Source organism: Lepus europaeus, chromosome 9 (assembly GCF_033115175.1).
Source record: "Lepus europaeus isolate LE1 chromosome 9, mLepTim1.pri, whole genome shotgun sequence".
In the NCBI taxonomy this organism is placed as follows: domain Eukaryota; kingdom Metazoa; phylum Chordata; class Mammalia; order Lagomorpha; family Leporidae; genus Lepus; species Lepus europaeus.
In genome coordinates, this window is record NC_084835.1 from 84,387,236 (window position 1) to 84,405,403 (window position 18,168).

At 44.8% G+C, this 18,168-nt stretch overlaps 1 protein-coding gene across 1 annotated transcript in view; it reads left to right on the forward strand.

Moving 5' to 3' along the window:
* The first annotated feature begins 285 nt into the window (after positions 1–285).
* ELP2 (elongator acetyltransferase complex subunit 2) overlaps positions 286–18,168 on the forward strand; it is a 45,443-nt gene continuing 27,560 nt past the window's right edge. The window contains exons 1-9 of the mRNA XM_062201566.1: positions 286–478; positions 3,528–3,606; positions 5,245–5,315; positions 11,833–11,989; positions 12,291–12,368; positions 13,224–13,288; positions 13,833–13,899; positions 14,377–14,517; positions 17,019–17,114. Of these exons, the coding sequence (XP_062057550.1) occupies positions 341–478; positions 3,528–3,606; positions 5,245–5,315; positions 11,833–11,989; positions 12,291–12,368; positions 13,224–13,288; positions 13,833–13,899; positions 14,377–14,517; positions 17,019–17,114 (892 nt within the window). The 5' untranslated portion in view covers positions 286–340. The remainder of the gene's footprint in view (positions 479–3,527; positions 3,607–5,244; positions 5,316–11,832; positions 11,990–12,290; positions 12,369–13,223; positions 13,289–13,832; positions 13,900–14,376; positions 14,518–17,018; positions 17,115–18,168) is intronic.

Below are 18,168 nucleotides of genomic sequence, written 5' to 3' on the forward strand. Positions count from 1 at the left end.
CAAGGCTTCCCGGGCCAGTTCCGTCCGCCGCCCGGAGCCGGGCCGTCCCTGACGCCGCCCTGGGCCGAGCTCGGGTCCTTCTCGAGGGTCCCGAGCCTGCACCGCGCGCGATGAGCTTCGGCCGAGGAGATGCGAGCTCGAGGCGGATGGAGAACTACCCCGGCCCGGGCGGGGCGGGGCGGGGCGGGGCCCGCGGGGGCGGGGCTGCCTGCGCTCCGCCCCCGGCCGCCTCCGAAACGCGGCCCGGATGACGCCCGCGGGAGAGGCGGCCGCCTGCGGGTGGTTCCGCTCCGAGGGCGGAAGTGCGCGCCGGGCACTTGGCTGCTGATCGGCAGGCAACATGGTGGCTCCCGTGCTGGAGACTTGTCATGTGTTTTGCTGCCCGAACCGGGTGCGGGGAGCCGTGAGCTGGAGCTCCGGGCCCGGAGGGCTTCTGGCCTTCGGCACGTCCTGCTCCGTGGTTCTCTATGACCCTCGGGTAAGAGGAGGTACCGGGGCGCCCCAACCCCTGTGCTTCTGGGCGTGCTCGGGTGCACTGTGTTTGCCGCCCCGGAGCTGGGAGGCCGAGTTGGCGGTCGTGCTGGCTCCGGGTGGTGGGTCTGGGGGCGAGGAGTGTCCTGCGGCCCGCCGCGCGCTGCGGCAGCCAGGTCACCGTGCCTCAGGTCTTGCCAGTTGCCTGTTAGCCTCACGTCCAAACCCGAATCCTGAGATGCTTATCTGACGCCTTCCCGGGGGAACTGTGGTACTGTTAACGAGTCAGTTTGGATTTTACAAGAATCGAGATTTAGGTATGGACGCAAGCCATCGTCCCTCAGATGCTATCCCAGGCCTGCGTTTCCAACCTCTGTTTCTTAATGAACTTTTGTGGTGTGGCATTTCAGATAGGACCTGTATTTTAGCTAGAGAACGGGCTGTTTGAGGATAGGGTCTTAGGGAATGGGGATCCTAAGCATTGGTTGTAAGGCTGGACGAATCCTTTCCCTGAATCTCACCCAGTCAGTTGATGATTTTTTGTTTTGGCCCTTCTCTTACCAGCCTTCTCAGGTAAGTAGGTTTTGCGTGCTGTCCGGAGTTCATTATGACCCCTTTCCTGTCGGCTGAGTTAGGACGGTGCAGTTAGGATTGCATCTCAAAAGAACCTCAGCATAACCCTAAACTACAAATTAAAATGCAGAACAAGAGATGCTAGTGCGTGTTGCTTACATTGCTTTATTAATTTGATTTGCTTCTGAAATATTCCCTTTTTTTTCCTATCTTGCTTGTCTCTTTTGGTTTCCTTCTCCCCTTCCTCCCTTCCTCCCTTCCTCTCTTCCTCTCCCTTCCTCTTCCTTTCTCTTCCTCCCGTCCTCTCTTCCTCTCTTCCTCTCCCTCCCTCCCTCCCTCCTCCTCCTCTTCTCCCTTCCTCTCTCTCTTTCTTTCTTTTTAAAGATTTATTTATCTATTTGAGAGAGTTACATAGAGAGAGAAGGAGGCAGACAGAGAGAGAGAGAGAGAGAGGTCTTCCATCTGCTGCTTCACTCCTCAAATGGCCACAACAGCTAGAGCTGAGCTGATCTGAAGCCAGGAGCTTCTTCTGGGTCTCCCACGTGTGTGCAGGGCCCAAGGACTTGGGCTGTCTTCCACTGCTTTCCCAGGCCACAGCAAGTGAGCAGGATCAGAAGTGGAGCAGCCAGGACTGGAACCTGCACCCATATGGGATGTCAGCCCGGCAGGTGGTGGCTTTACCTGCTTCGCTGGCCCCTCTTTTGGTTTTCATTTCTTCTATTTGCCATGCAGTGTTGGGTGGCAAGAGAAAGCACATCAAGCCAAAGCTAAATCTAACAGCAACCATCAGCTACAAGCTGAGTGCACATCTTTGTGCAGCAGCTTAATGAGTTTGTACCCATGCCTTCATCATGTTTTTAAACAACCTGGTGACTGCTTTAGCGTATTTTGACATCAGAATAAAGAATATTGAGTCTAAAAGTACTTTGTTTCTTTGTTGTGCATTTAATTAAATGCAGGGATAAGGGCATGATAAAATTTTGGCAATGATGCTCATTCAGCAAGTGTTGTTGGGTAAATCTGGACTGTGTGGTGATGACACAAAAATAATGAATAATGACTCCTGCCCAGCAAGGAATTCAGTCTCAGAGGAGAGATCATGAAATACTGTAACTTGTTACCCAGGTGTGAAATGTATCGGTTGCTGTGCACTCGCCTCTTGGGCCTTTCTCTCACCTGTGAGAATTCTCCTTGGCCTTTAGGCAGACTCTCAGCCAGCGCTCATTAGCAACAGTGGAGAAGGTCGCTGTAAACAGGAAGGCACGCAGAAGTTCACAGAGTTGGAATCGGCAGCAGTGGGCGAGGAGGGAATCTCAGGTGTGCGGTGGTGTTGGAGAAAGCCGGAGGCATTGCCAGGATACGATATGTGAGGACCTGAATTGTGGCATCCTGACCTTAGGTCACTAGGGCTAAAGAACCTACCATCTGATCAGCCCTGACTTGAAAAGTTAGCAATCAGCTTATATCCATTAATTATAAATTCCTCTATTCAAGCTTTCTTGTAAACAGAACTCTCAAAATGGTGGGAGACAGAGGCCATGAGGCCAGTGGGAAGAGGCTGCTTGTCTTGCCTGGGATGTCCTGGCAGACGCCACGGGAGGGAAGGTTCTGGGCATTGTGTGAGGGTGAGCAGGTGAACTAAGATCTGACAGTGCAGTGTGCGGAGAAGGATGCTGAGAATGTGGAGGGTGATGAGACAGCAGGAATGGTTTAAAGTGAATTGGTGGCTTAGGCCACTGAAAGTTTTAACACAGCTGCGGGGCTGACTTGTTGCAGCAGCTTAAGCTGCTGCCTGCAGTGCCAATATCCCATATGGACGCTGGTATGTCTTGGCTCCTCCGCTTCCCATCCAGCTCCCTGCTAGTGCGCCTGGAAAAGCAGCAGATGGCCCAAGTGCTTGGGCTCCTGTTACCTCCTGGCTCTTGGTTTCAACCTGGTCCAGCCTCAGCCATTGCAGCCATTTGGGAAGTGAACCAGTGCAAACTCTGTGTCATCTCTCCCTCTTTCTGTTACTCTGCCTTTGAAATAAATAAATAATGGGGCCGGTGTTGTGGTGTAGCAGGTAAAGCAATGCCAGCATCCCATGTTGGCACTGGGTTTATGTCCTGGTTGCTCCACTTCCAGTCCAGCTCCCTGCTAATGGCCTGGGAAAAGCAGCACAAGATGGCCTGTGTGTGTTTAGGCCTCTGCCAATCATGAGGGAGACCCAGAAGAAGCTCATGGCTTTGGCCTGGCCCTGCCCTGGCCATTGTGGCCATCTGGGGAGTAAACCAGCAGATGGAAGATTTCTCTCTCTATAATTCTTTTGAATAAATAACTAAGTCTTTTTTTTAAAAAAAGTTTATGAACTAAGAAAGACAAATCTCTCAGGTAGTCTTGATCTATTATTAGTGTTCATAATATCAAAATATGACTTTTACGAACTTGTTAATTTTTCTGTAGGATAAATTCTTATATACTAACTAGTATTTTCTTTTTTAAAGAACAGGGTTGTTGTCACCAACTTGAATGGTCACACTGCTCGAGTCAATTGCGTACAGTGGATTTGCAAACAGGATGGCTGTAAGTATCAATCTGATAGTTAAAGCCGATTTATGTTGTTTTCTGATAAAGTATTAGTCATTTTTCTTTCATCACATCTCTTAATTTAGCATCACCTTATATTATGAGTTGGAAAATAGAAGGAAAATGGTGTTAGGTGACATGACTATTTTTACCATATAGCAATTGAAGCATGGATAACACAGCAGTGCTTAGAATGAAGGTAGAGACACCATTTGGCTGTGGCAAGCCTTCCTGCCCCCATTACCCATAGCCCTGATTGAAAACTTGTAAGCAGGGCTTAGGCTGAAGCTGAGTTTCAGAAGATTCCACTTCTAGATCTGTCTCTGCTAAAGACAAGCCCTCGCTTCGTAGGTGAGACGTTGCGTCTCTGTTACCCCAGTCTGCACCATAGTATCATCTGAAAGTGAAGGATTACACTGCATCAGGGGACATGTAAGGTCAAAGTTACTTTCATAATCCAAAAAGGTGTTTCGTTTTCATTCTCATTCTGTCATGAGTGTTCAGTGGAATTTTCTAGGGGCCATATTATGTGTAATCCCACAGCAGATGCAATACAGAAGCAGATATGATCAGCTGCATTCTAATAAAGTCAGACAGTAAAGACATTTGCAGATTTGTTAATGTTATTTATGCTAACATAACAGTGCATTTACATTTTTTTCTGTGATTTTAATGTTTATTTGTTTATGATCATCTACTTGAAAGGGAGAGCAACAGAAAGAGGGGGAGGGAGATCAGTCTTCCTTCTGCTGGTTCACTCCCCAAATACTCACAGTGGCTCAGGCTGGGACCAAGTGGAGGCAAGGAGCCCGGAACGCCATCTGGGTCTCCCGTGATTGTGGCAGGGGCCCAAGCACTTGAGCCATCATTTGTTGCTTCCAGAATGTATTAGCATGCAGTTGGGTCAGAAGCAAAGTAGCCTGGAACTCAAAATGGCCCTCCAATATAGATTGTGGGTGTTCCAGTTAGCATCTTAACCACTAGGCCAAATGCTCATCCTAATGTTAAAGCATTCTTGAAGGTGAAAAATCTGTATCTTGATAATGTAGGAGATAAATGGTAAAAATCTTTGAGAATTAGGGTTCACAGCGTTCGGGATGGTTTTTTTTTTTTTGGGTTTTTTAGATTTATTTATTTATTTGAAAGGCAGAGTTACAAAGAAGCAGAAGCAGAGGCAGAGAAAGGTCTTCTATCTGCTGGTTCACTCCCGAAATGGCCGCAACAGGTAGAGCTGGGTCCATCTGAAGCCAGGAGCTTCTTCTGGGTCTCCCACGCAGGTGCAGGAGCCCAAGGACTTGCGTCATCTTCCACTACTTTCCTAGGATTGGAAGTGGAGCAGCTGGGACTCGAACCGTTGCCCAAATGGGATGCCGACACTGCAGGCGGCAGCTTTACCCGCTCTGCCACAGGGCTGGCCGGCCCCACAATGTTTTTTGTTAGTGGCTGTCCAAAAAAGAAGTTTGTGTGCATATTTGGAAGATGAGATACTAAGCCAGCTGGCCACAATGTTAACAGTTTGTGAATTTGAGTAAAGAATATGGGGGTGTTCTTAAATCTTTTTGGTAATGTTGACTTTTTTTTTTAATAAGTAAGAAAAAAATAAAAGAGTATTTACTGAGATACAATTTTTTTCAGCTCCTTCTACTGAATTAGTTTCTGGAGGATCTGATAATCAAGTGATTCATTGGAAAATAGAGGATAATCAGGTGGGTAGACCTTTTACTAATGATAAGAAATTACTTACATCTACTTAACTTTTCAGTTTTTCCCCTTCATTTCTATTGTGTTGTTCCTTTATGAAGTTACTCATTCTTGTTGATCAGTAACACAGATACTGTATCTTCTGTACTTAATTTCTGCTCCTAAATTCATTGTTTGTTATCTCTGAACTTAATATCATTTTTGGAATAATTTTCAAACTATTTTTTAACTTTTTTAAAGATTTATTTATTTATTTGAAAGACAGAGAGGCAGAGAGAGAGAGAGAGAGAGAGAGAGAGAGAGGTCTTCCATCCGCGGTTCACTCCCCAATTGGCTGCAACGGGTAGAGCTGTGTCTATTTGAAGCCAGGAGCCAAGAGTTTCTTCCGGGTCTCCCACACAGGGACAGGGGCCCAAGGATTTGGGCATCTTCTACTGCTTTTGTAGGCCACAGCAGAGAGCTGGATTGGAAGTGGAGCAGCTGGGACTCAAACCGGTGCCCATATGGGATACTGGCACTACAGGTGGTAGCTTTATCCATTATAACACAATGCCAGCCACTTAAACTATTCTTTTTTAAAAGCAAAATTTTGTTTATTCAAAATGCATAGTGACAGAGCGAGAGAGATCTTCCATATGTGATTTACCATCCAAATATCTGCAGCAGCCGGGACTGGGCCAGAAGTTTGGAGCTCCTCCCCAGTCTTGCCCATGGTTTGCAGGGACCCAAGTACTTGGGCCATGTTCCGCTGCCTTTCCAGGCACATTAGCAGGAAGCTGAATCAGAAGAGGAACAGCCAGGAGTCAAACTGGCACCCAGATATGGGATGTTGGCCTGGTAAGCAGCAGGTCAGCCTGCAGCACCACAACTGTGGCTCCTCACACTGTTCTTAGATAGGTTATTCTGGCATGTGTGTGTGTGTGTTATTTTTGTTTGAAAGGCACCGTGACACACAAACAGAAAGAGATTTTCCATTTACTGTTTGAGTCCCCAAATGTCCTCAACCATTGGGGCTGAGCCGGGCCTAAGCCAGGAACCTAGAACTCCACCTGGATCTCCCACATGGGTGGCAGGAACCCAAGTAATTGGGCTATCACCTGATGTGTCTCAAATGCATTAACAGGAAACTGGATCTCAATCAGAGGTAGAACACAATCCCAGGCACTCTGATGGGGGATATGGATGACCCTAGCAGCAGCTGAAGCCACTGTGCAACAACACCTGCTCCTATTCTGTTTTTAGTGATTGTAAAAATTAGTGATAATCTGTTAACATAGTAGCTGCTGCCGTGTGAATTTATTTACATAATTTGGAGGGATGTTTCATTAAAGCTTGGTTTGGATGGACCCCTATTGATAGACACTAGTTATAAGCAAAGATTAAAAGTGAAAAGAGTTAATGCATTAGATATTTGCATTTTATTGCATAAAAGGGATAAGGCAGAGTATTTCTATTCATGAATTGGAAATGTAGTTTTGAAGGCAAAACATACATGAATATTTAAAAATACCAGGGTAGCTCCATGGGCAGGTGCTCTAGCTTGCTACACCACAACCATAGTGCTGTAAGAGTTCAGAAGAGCTTTAATAGTGATCTATGAGTTGGATTTTAAGGTGTAGAATGATTACCTTGGAGAAATTAAAGGGGCAAATGTTCTAGGTAGAAAAAATAGTGTTGGGGCTGGTGTTGTAGCATAGTGGGTTAAGCTGTAGCCTGCAATGCCTGTATCCCATATGGGCACTGGTTTAAGTCCTTGCTACTCCACTTCCTATCCAGCTCCCTGCTAATGCACCAGGGAAAGCAGCAGCAGAAGGCCCAGGTCCTTGGGCCCTTGCACCATGTGGGAGACCCAGATGAAGCTTCTGGCACCTGGCAGCCCCAGCCGTTATGGCCATTTCAGGGATAGAAGTTCTGTCTCTCTCTATCTCTCCTTCTTTCTCTGTGTAACTCTGCCATTCAAAGAAATAAAATAAATCTTTAAAAAAAAAATGAAAGAGTGTTTCCCAAATAAATTACATGTGTGAATCATCTTTAGATTTCTCGCATTCCTTGGAGCTCTTGGAAATGTTCCTAGCTAAGACATTGTGGGCACTTGTACTCTCTACTAGAGAAGTAGAGTAGGAAGAGATCATGTGGGAATTTGAATGCAAGCTTTGAGAATCTGTTCTTTACTAGCAGGCATTTGGAAGTCATTGATGATTTCTAAGCACAGGAGTATGACTATCAAAAGATAATCTTGGCCGGTGCGTGGCTCAACAGGCTAATCCTCCGTCTTGCGACGCCGGCACACCGGGTTCTAGTCCCAGTTGGGGCGCTGGATTCTGTCCCGGTTGCCCCTCTTCCAGGCCAGCTCGCTACTATGGCCCGGGAAGGCAGTGGAGGATGGCCCAACTTGGGCCCTGCACCCACATGGGAGACCAGGAGAAGGACCTGGCTCCTGGCTTCGGATCAGCGCAGGGCGCCGGCCGCAGTGCACCGGCCGCGGCGGCAATTGGAGGGTGAACCAACGGCAAAAGGAAGACCTTTCTCTCTGTCTCTCTCTCTCACTATCCACTCTGCCTGTCAAAAAAAAAAAAAAAAAAAAAAGATAATCAAGATAATCTGAGGGGCCGGCACTGTGGTGAGCTGTTTAAACCTCCGCCTGAGATGCCAGTATCCCATATGGGCACCGATTTACAATCCAGTTGCTCCGGTTCTGATCCAGTCTCTGCTGATGACCTGGAAAAGCAGTGGAAGATGGCCCAGGTGCTTGGGACCGTATACCCACGTGGGAGACCTGGGTGAAGCTCTAGGCTCCTGGCTTCAGGCTGGCCCAGCCCTGCCATTGTGACCATTTGGGGAATCAAACACTGGATGGAAGATCTCTCTCTCTGTCTCTCCTCTTTTCTCTGTAACTCTGCCTTTCAAATAAAACATAAATTTTTTTATAAAGATTTATTTATTTATTTATTTATTTATTTGAGTTACAAGAGAGGCAGAGGCAGAGAGAGAGAGGTCTTCCATCCACTGGTTCACTCGCCAAATGACTGCAATGGCCGGAGCTGGGCCTGTCCAAAGTCAGGAGCCTGAAGCTTCTTCTGAGTCTCCCATGTGAGTGCAGGGGTCCGAGCACTTGGGCCATCTTCTGCTGCTTTCCCAGGCCATAGCAAAGAGCTGAATTAGAAGTGGAGTGCTGGGTCTCAAACATTGCCCATATTGGATGCTGGCACTACAGGCGGCGGCTTTACATACTATACCACAGTGCTGGCCCTCCAAAAATAAATCTTTTAAAACAAAAAAAGATAATCTGACAGTCATGTTTCGAATTAGAATATAGAAAACTAGGAAGGGATAAAGAGTGTATTTTTGAAGGAGAAATGATTTTACCATCAATTAAGTTGTTTTTAAAGGGATGGGGATTTGGTTGATGGGGTAAATAATCAAAAACGGCAGGGTTCTGGGGCTGACCTTGTGGCATAGTGGGTAAAGCTGCCAGCTGCAAAGCCAGCATCTCATATAGGCATAGGTTCATGTCTCGGCTTTTCCACTTCCAATCCAGCTCCTTGCTAATAGCCTGGGAAAAGCAATGGAACATGGCCCAAGTACTTGGGCCCCTGCTAACCACATGGGAGACCTGGCTTCTGGCGTCATCACTACCGAGCCTTGGCCGTTGCAGCCATCTGGGAAGTGGATCAGCAGATGGAAGATCCTCTCTTTCTCTGACTTTCAAATAAATAAATAAATAAATAAATCTTCAAAAACAAAGCAAAAAGCAATAGGATTCTGTCTTGGATCCCTGGGTGAGATGTTTATACAAAGAAAAATAGACAAGCAGGAGAGAAGATATGGAATTTATTTGTAGACGTGGCATGTAAATTGTTGGCTAGACACTCTGACTTCCCCATAGAAGGAGAGGGCAGGTGTGGAGGTGGGTGTAAATTTGAATGACAGCCCCAAAGTAGGGGAATGTAGCAAACTCCACTCTGGCTTGGATAGAGCCAACAAGGGGGTATCTGTGCACTCTTGTCTGAGATCTTGAAGTGAGACTTAGAAGACATTCTCCATGCCACCCAGTCTCTTCCTGTCAGTAGAGAGGAAGGTAGACAGCAGGCATAGTGATGAAGAGAATGTGAGACCAGACAGGAAGGAGGAGAAAAGGGGGTACAAGGCCTAAAAGACAGTTGAAGGAAATAAGAGGGCTTAAGGGAAGGGGTGGTATGTTATTATTTATTTGACAGGTAGAATTACAGACAGTGAGAGAGGGAGACAGAGAAAGGTCTTCCTTCCGTTGGTTCACTCCCCCAAAAGGCTGCTATAGCTGGCACTGCGCCGATCCAAAACCAGGAGCCAGGTGCTTCTTTTGGACCTCCAATGTGGGTGCAGGGGCCCAAGCACTTGGACCATCCTCCACTGCCCTCCCGGGCCACAGCAGAGAGCTGGAATGGAAGAGGAGCAACCGGGACTAGAACCCGGCACCCATATGGGATGCTGGCGCTGCAGGCAGAGGATTAACCAAGTGAGCCATGGCGCCGGCCCCGAAAAGGATTAATTTCTAAGCGAGGGTACTAAGAGGTTTGCATCATTGTTTTTATAATTAAAAATTTGTTAGTTTATTTGAAAGGCAGAATGACAGAGGGAGAGATTTTTCATCTTTGGTTCACTCCCCAAATGGCTGGAGATTGGTCAGGCTGAAGCCAGGAGCCAGGAGCTTCTGGGTATCCCACATGGGTGTGGTGGTCCAAGTACTTTGGCCATCTTCTCCTACTTTTTCCCAGGCCATTAGCAGGGAGCTGGATTGGAAGTGGAGTATCTGGTATTTGAACTGTCCCTCATATGGGATGCTGGTGTCATAGGCTGCAGCTTAACCCACTGTACAATAGTGCCAGCCCTGATTTAATCTTTATTTTATTTTATTTTTAAAAAATATATTTAAGTGGCAGAGAGATGGAGGGAGACAGAAGAGAGAGCGCCTGTTTGCTTTCCAGGTGCTCATAGTGGCTGGAGCTGGGCCAGTTGGAAGCTGGGAGTTGGGAATTCAGTACATGTTTCCTATGTGGGTGGCAGAAACCCAACTTGAGCCATCACCTGCTGCCTTCTAGGGACTGTGTTCACAGGAATCTGGAGTCATAGTAGAGCTGCGACTCAAACAGGCGCTCCAGTACAGAATGTGGGTATCTCGGCAGCATCTTAACTGTTAAACCACACAACCCACCAAAGATGACTGTTAGTGAAAAAACCTAGTGAGTATGATCTTTTTTTTCCCCAAGATTTATTTATTTATTTGAAAGGTAGAGATGGGGGTGTGGAGAGAGAGAGAGAGAGATCTTCCATCTGTTGGTTCGTTCCCCAAATGGCCATAATAGTCAGGGCTGGGCCAGGCCAAAGCTTAGAGCCAGGATCCTCATCCTGGTCTCCCTTTGGGTGCATGGGCCCAAGTACTTGGGCTATCTTTTTCTGCTTTCCTGGGCATGTTAGCAAGGATCTGGATTGGAAGTAGAGCTGCTGGGACTGGAACCAACGCCCACATGGGAAGCCGGCACTGCAGGTGGAGGCTTGCCTTTCTGTGCCACAGTGCCAGCATACAACTTTTACTAAGATTTCACTGCAACTGGAACAAACTGATAAGTGTCTTGTGATGTGATGCACTTATGTAGGATTGCTGCCAAAATGTATGTTCTGAATGTATTTATGAGGAAACATCAGAGTAAGCAAAAGAACATTCCACAGAGCTGGCCTTTATTCTTTAAACATGTCGATTCCATGGACATCTTATTTCCATGGTGGAAAGCATGCATTTATCCATGTTATCCTTTTTTATTGGCCACAATATACTTTTTTTTTTTTTTTTTTGACAGGCAGAGTGGACAGTAAGAGAGAGAGACAGGGAGAAAGGTCTTCCTTTGCCGTTGGTTCACCCTCCAATGGCCACTGCGGCCGGCGCGCTGCGGCTGGTGCACTGTGCTGATCCCAAGCCAGGAGTCAGGTGCTTCTCCTGGTCTCCCATGCAGGTGCAGGGCCCAAGCACCTGGGCCATCCTCCACTGCACTCCCGGGTCACAGCAGAGAGCTGGACTAGAAGAGGGCCGATTGGGACTAGAACCCAGTGTGCTGGCGCCGCAAGGCGGAGAATTAGCTTATTGAGCTGCGGCGCTGGCCACAATATACTTCTACAGTAATTTAATCAATTCTGTGTTGATGATTTTAGTTTAATTGTAGGTTTTTGCTGTATTGTAAACTGGGTGGTGAATATCCTTCTTCATTTGTCTCTTAGTATTATGTGTGACACTAGTGCTGTTATTTCGTCGGAGTAGTGTCTTAGCTGTGAGATTGCTGTGTCTAAGGCTGTGTGTTTTTTGTGTATTAATAACACGATGAGACAGACCTGAAAGCTGTCATTCTCTTCAATTTAGGAGACCTGTTTGTGGGTCAGACATTTTAACACTACCTTTAATCGTGTGATTTCAGCTTAATAACCGTGAAACTGACTTTTTTTTTTTTTTTTTTTTTTTAAGTCATAATGCTTTTGTCGTTCTTTCTGAATCAGCTTTCGAAAGCAGTCCGTCTCCATGGCCACGAAGGACCTGTTTATGCGGTACATGCTGTTTACCAGAGGGGTGCATTGGATACTGCACACGACACACTCATAGTTTCTGCAGCGTCAGATTCCACTGTTCGACTTTGGTCTAAAAAGGATTCAGAAAGTAGGTCTGGAGACATCCTAATCTAGACAACTGAAATATCAATTGTTTCTTTTGTACTTTAAAAAGAACTCCTCTACATGAAACTGTTTGGAAATATAAATTCCTTACTTTTTCATATGAGTCTTTTGTTCTCTGTAAGCTTGTTAGAGTTTGGCCATTTCATTTTAAAGGGGGCTGTGGGAGCTCAGGACTGATTTTTCCCATCTCTGTGACAACTTATAGGCTGCAATGATGCTACCCTACCTCTAAATAAGCTCAGGTAGAGTTCGTGGTCTTTTTTTTTTTTTTTCTTGTTTCTTAGTAATTTGCCTTCAGACCTTGGACTTTGAAAATGGATTCGCTCTGGCTCTCTGCTTATCTTTTTTGCCTAATACTAATGGTGAGTATCTTGCTCAATACTTATACTTATTAAAAGAGTACTATATTTGCATATGTCCAAACGACCAGAACCTACAAGAAATGTATTGGGTCTTAATTTGTATCTAAATATGAAACAAGTTGAGATTTGGATAACATACTTTTGTTCCATGGTGCTGGCCTTGTAGCAGCTCTTTATTTGGATGGGTTCATGCTCACTGAGTGGTGTGAATGCTCCCTTTTGCTCTTGAGCTTCTTTCTCCCTGCCTTCTGTCATAAATGACGGGATGGAGAGGAGCACTCTTAGTTGATCCATAGTCATTATTTGCCAAGTAGCCATTGAGTATAACATTTTAGAGTGTTCAGTTTATTGCTAGAGACATTTATTAAGTACTTTGATTTATTTGTTCACTAGGGTGGGAAAAAAGCAGTCAGGATTCTTTTTTTTTTTTTAAAGATTTATTTATTTATTTGAAAGTCAGAGTTACACAGAGAGAGGAGAGGCAGAGAGAGAGAGAGAGAGAGAGTGAGAGAGAGGTCTTCCATCCAATGGTTCACTTCCCAGTTGGCCGCAATGGCCCGAGCTGTGCTGATCTGAAGCCAGGAGCCAAGAGCTTCTTCCGGGTCTCCTGCACGGGAGGAGGCCATCTTCTTCTGCTTTCCCAGGCCATAGCAGAGAGCTGGATGGGAAATGGAGCAGCCGGGTCTCAAACCAGCACCCATATGGGATGCCGGCGCTTCAGGCCAGGGTGTTAACCTGCTGTGCCACAGTGCCCGGCCCCACAGTCAGGATTCTTTACCTAGAGCTTAGAAGCCAGTGCAGGTGCTAATCAACATATGGTGGAATAATCACAGGGAAGCCTGTTTCTCCCCCCAGTACCAATATTGGCGTGCGGTGATGATGACTGCAGAATTCACTTATTTGTTCAACAAAACGACCAGGTAACTAATTATGTGTATTAAGAGTCTGGGATTTTCTGTTTATTTACGTATCTTTTTTTTAAAGATTAATTTATTTATTTGAAAGCCAGAGTTACACAGAGAGAGAAGGAGAAGCAGAGAGAAAGAGAGAGGTCGTCCATTCGCTGGTTCACTCCCCCAATTGGCTCAACGGCCGGAGCTGAGCCAGTCCGAAGCCAGGAGCCATGAACTTCTGGGTCTCCCATATAGGTGCAGGGGCCCAAGGAGTTAGACCATCCTCTGCTGCTTTCCCAGGAGTATTAGCCAGGAGCTGGATTGGAAGTGGAACAGCTGGGACTCGAACTGGTACCCATAGGGGATGCTAGTGCTGCATGCTATGGCTTTAACCTGCTGCGCCACTGCAAGTTAGCTTTTACATCTTGAGATTTTTTTCATTCCCAAATGAGTGTTTTATCCTATATCTATTCAAATAGTGTTCCCAGTAAAATTGATGCAGTAGCACTGGCTGAGACCGAATGAAATGACTGATATGCTTCAAGCCCAGTGATTTTTATTATCTTACTAGTTTCAGAAAATGCTTCTTCTCTGTGGACACGAGGATTGGATTAGAGGCGTGGAATGGGCGTCCTTTGGTCAGTATGAAATTTTGCTAAAGCATGTATAATGGAGAGAAATGTGTGTAATGTCTAAGAAAGCAGCCTCTTTAATTTATAAGTTTCCTTGTTACATTTTTCTGTTTTCCCAGTTAGAAAAAGGATATTTATCCCCTCTGTTAACTATTAATTGGGTGGTAGAGGATGAAACAAACTTGTATTTATTTATAAGGTGATGCTACCTGTATTGTCCACATACAAATATTTTTTAAAATTTCCTTGTAGAACTTAGTATACTATTTATAAGAGTCCTGCATGTTACAGCATTTATTTATTTATAAGTGTTGAATTTTTGTTTATGAATGTTACAACAAAGGAACACAGGTCAGATGAATGAAGGGTAAGGCAACAGTTTTTTTTTCCCTTGGAATCTAGAAATGTACATAATATAGAAGAGAAAGTCTTATATTTAAGGATACCATGTTTTAAAATTAATAAAATTTATTTTTTAATTAGGTAGTGATCTTTTCCTAGCAAGCTGTTCACAAGACTGCCTGATAAGAGTATGGAAGCTCTATATGAAGTCAACATCTTCGGAAACTCAGGGTGATGACACTGTAAGGCTGAAGGAAAATACTTTTACTATAGAAAATGAAAGTGAGTAATAATAGAAATATTTGATGTAATAATACTTAAGTCGTCTAACTGGTTCATTTATCTATTTTACTGCACATTTCTGTAAGGTTAGTTTTTCAAAATTGTCAAATCCCTACGTGAAACCAATACTATACATTTTTCTGTGAGGATGAATCTTTTTTTTTTTTAAAGATTTATTTTGTTTATTTGAAAGAGTTACGGGGGGGAGGGGGTGTCTTCCATCAGTTGGTTCACTCCCCAAATGGCTGCAATGGCCAGAGATGAGCCAGTCTGAAGCCAGGAGCAGGGAGCTTCTTCCAGGTCTCCTATGTGGTTGCAGGGGTCCAAGGACTTGGACCATCCTCTGCTGCTTTCCCAGGTGCATTAGCAGGGAGCTGGATGGGAAGTGGAGCAGCTAGGACTCGAACTGGCACCCATATGAGATACCAGCACTGCAGGCCCGGGCTTTAACCCGCTGTGCCACAGCTCCGGCCCCTGAATCTTTTTTTTTTTTAAGTGTATTTATTTTTATTTATTTGAAAGAATGAGGGAGAGGAAAAAAGAGAGATCTTCCATTTGATGGTTTACTCCTCAATGCCCACAATATTAGGTTTGGACCAGGCAAAAGCCACTAGCCAGGAGGTTCATCTGGTTTTCACACAAGGGTGTCAGGGACCCAAGTACTTGAGCCATCATCTTCTGCCTGCCAGTGTGCACAATAGCAAGAAATTGGATTGGAAGCAGAGGCAGGACTCAGTCCCTTGTACTTCGATAAATGATGTAGGCATAGCAAGTGGCAGCTTAATTTGCTGTACCACAGCTCCTGCCCCAAGAGTAAGTCATTTTTCATTTATTAAGCATATTTTTCATTTAACCTTATTAGTAAGAGTTTTTTAAATTGCTGAAAGTAATATTTAATGTTTCTCAATAAGTTAGTCTAAATGTTAGTCTATAAAATGGTACTAAAATTGCAGTTTTAGCATAGGATGACCTAAAGGAGCAATGTGAATTATTTATCTTTTTGTTGGAGTACACTAATGAGACATGCCAAATCCCTATTCTTGAATAGTATATGTACTTCTGATTTCCTGATTGGCATTAAAGCAGTACTCCTATGTGGTAGATCCTGTTGGAGTCTCCTATTTGAAGGAGGTTTTGGGGGAATATGTATCTTAAATTACACAGTCTTTTTTTTTTTTTTAGATTTTATTTGTTTATTTGACAGGTAGAGTTACAGACAGAGACAGACAGAGAGAAAGGTCTTCCTTCCGTTGGTTCACTCTCCAAATGGCTGCAACGGCTGGCGCTGCACCGATCCGAAGCCAGGAGCCAGGTGCTTCTTCCTGGTCTCCCATGTGGGTGCAGGGGCCCAAGCACTTGGGCCATCTTCCTCTGCTATCCCGGGCCACAGCAGAGAGCTGGACTGGAAGAGGAGCCACGGGGGCTAGAACCAGCACCCATAAGGGATGCTGGCGCTTCAAGCATGGGATTAACCAAGTGCGCCATGGCGCCAGCCCCCCACAGTTAGTCTTTAGCAAACATTGTTCATATCAGTAAACTTATAATAAAGATTTATTTATTTATTCGAAAGTCAGAGTTACACAGAGAGAGGAGAGGCACAGAGAGAGAGAGAGGGGTCTTCCATCCACTGGTTCACTCCCCAGATGGCTGCAATGGCCAGAGCAGCACCGATCTGAAACCAGGAGCAGGAGCTTCTACAGGGTCTCCCACGTGGGTATAGGGGCCCAAGGACTTGGGCCATTCTCTTCTGCTTCCCCAGGCCATAGCAGAGAGCTGGATAGGAATTGGAGCAGCCGGGTCTCGAACCGGTGCCCATTTGAGATGCTGGCACTTCAGGCCAGGGCGTTAACCCACTGCACCACAGCCCTGGCCCTCAGTAAACTGTTCTTTGTTACTATAACTCATCTTGGTTATAAAGCTCATTAGTTGACATTTCAGTAACACAGTTTTAAGGGGAGAACCAATAAATGATTTAATCTGCTTGCTGAGTATAAACTGTACCCAAATACAAATTTTTTTGTTATTTTCATTAATTGATTTGAAAGATCAAAGTATTTATTTTTTGTTTCTTTTATTTCTGCATTTATCTTATGTTTCTTTAAACGGCATTTTAGGCTATTACATCCTGATAATGAGTGAGGCTCACAAAGAGTCTGACATGTCTGGTTTTGCTTTTTAATTGCAGTGTAAAAACAGTTGTTTTGATGATTTGGAAAATACATTGTGTTTCTTAATATTTGTGACCAGCAAAAAGTGTAGAGAAAATTTTATTTTTAGAACTTTTTTTCATGTGATTTTATTTATTTTTTTTTACCTTTATGGCCTGTAATTTCAAATAGTGAATGAGGTTAATGAAATTTAGAATGCACGCTGTTTTTGTTGACACTGTCATGTTTTTTTCTAATTTCTGTTTATGTAATTGGACAATTGGTTTAGCTGTGAAAACGTTCTTTTTTAGAAGAACTTTGAGGAAAAAAAATCCCCTCATGCTTTTGTTCTAGGCATTAAGATAGCATTTGCAGTTACTCTGGAGACTGTGCTAGCTGGCCACGAAAACTGGGTAAATGCAGTCCACTGGCAGCCTTCATTTTACAAAGGTAGGAAGAAAGACGCCGACCTTTCCCTTAGATCTGACCAGATGAAGTGGAGGGTTTGTTTGTTTTTTTTTTTTTTTTTTTTGATATGGTCAGAAATCTCAAATACACTATGTTTTCAAGTTGGCAAGTACAACAGCTACATTCCTGGTGTTCTGGACACTCAGTTCCACCGAAACGTACCTCATAACTGGGGAAGATATGATTCTTGCCATGATGCCAAAACTGCCACACCCCCAGTAACTCTTTCTCAAAGTTTTCACCTTGTCATAAAGAGATTTATCATTAATACTGAGTTACATTATTTATGAAAGAGCAGGACTCTCTCTGCCCATCTTTTTTTTTTTTTTTAAAGAGAGATTTGTTTATTTGAGAGGCTTTCCCAGGTCATTAGCAGGGAGCTGGGTTGGAAATGGAGCAGCCAGGACTTGAACTGGCACCAATATAGGATGCGGGTGCTGCAGGCAGAGGCTTAACCTACTGTGCCACAGCACCAGCCCCTCTGCCCTTTGTTTCACCCTCAGCCTCCATTTGTGGAGTGGTGGTTCTGCGCTAGCCCACGCTGGGGCAGGTTGCGGAGCTGAGCAGAGCATGGTGTCACATTCTTCCCCAGCTCCTTCCCCAAGACAAGAATGGCAGTCAGCAGTCAGCTCCCACTTCCATTGTGCTACAGTTTTGTTTAATTTTGTTAAATAAACTGGGTACTGTAGGAATGGAGAACCCTTGGGTGTTCTTTGGAACCTTTCCCCTCATCCTCCTCTAGAAGCAGTTACAGTACTCAGCTCAGGACATATCATTCCCAGCATGTCTTTATATTTTATTACACATTTGTGTAGCCACAAATAATATTGTTTCACAATGATCCAAACTTGATTATCAATAAGTATCATTTTACAATTTACCTTTTTAGCTTAATATATTTTAGGCAGATGTATCCATGCTGATTCATGTAGCTTTTGTTATTTATTTTTATTGCACTACAACATTCCGTTGTCTGAATTTACCGCAACTTATGTATCTGTTCTTACTGTGATAGACCTATGTGTTTGCACATAGT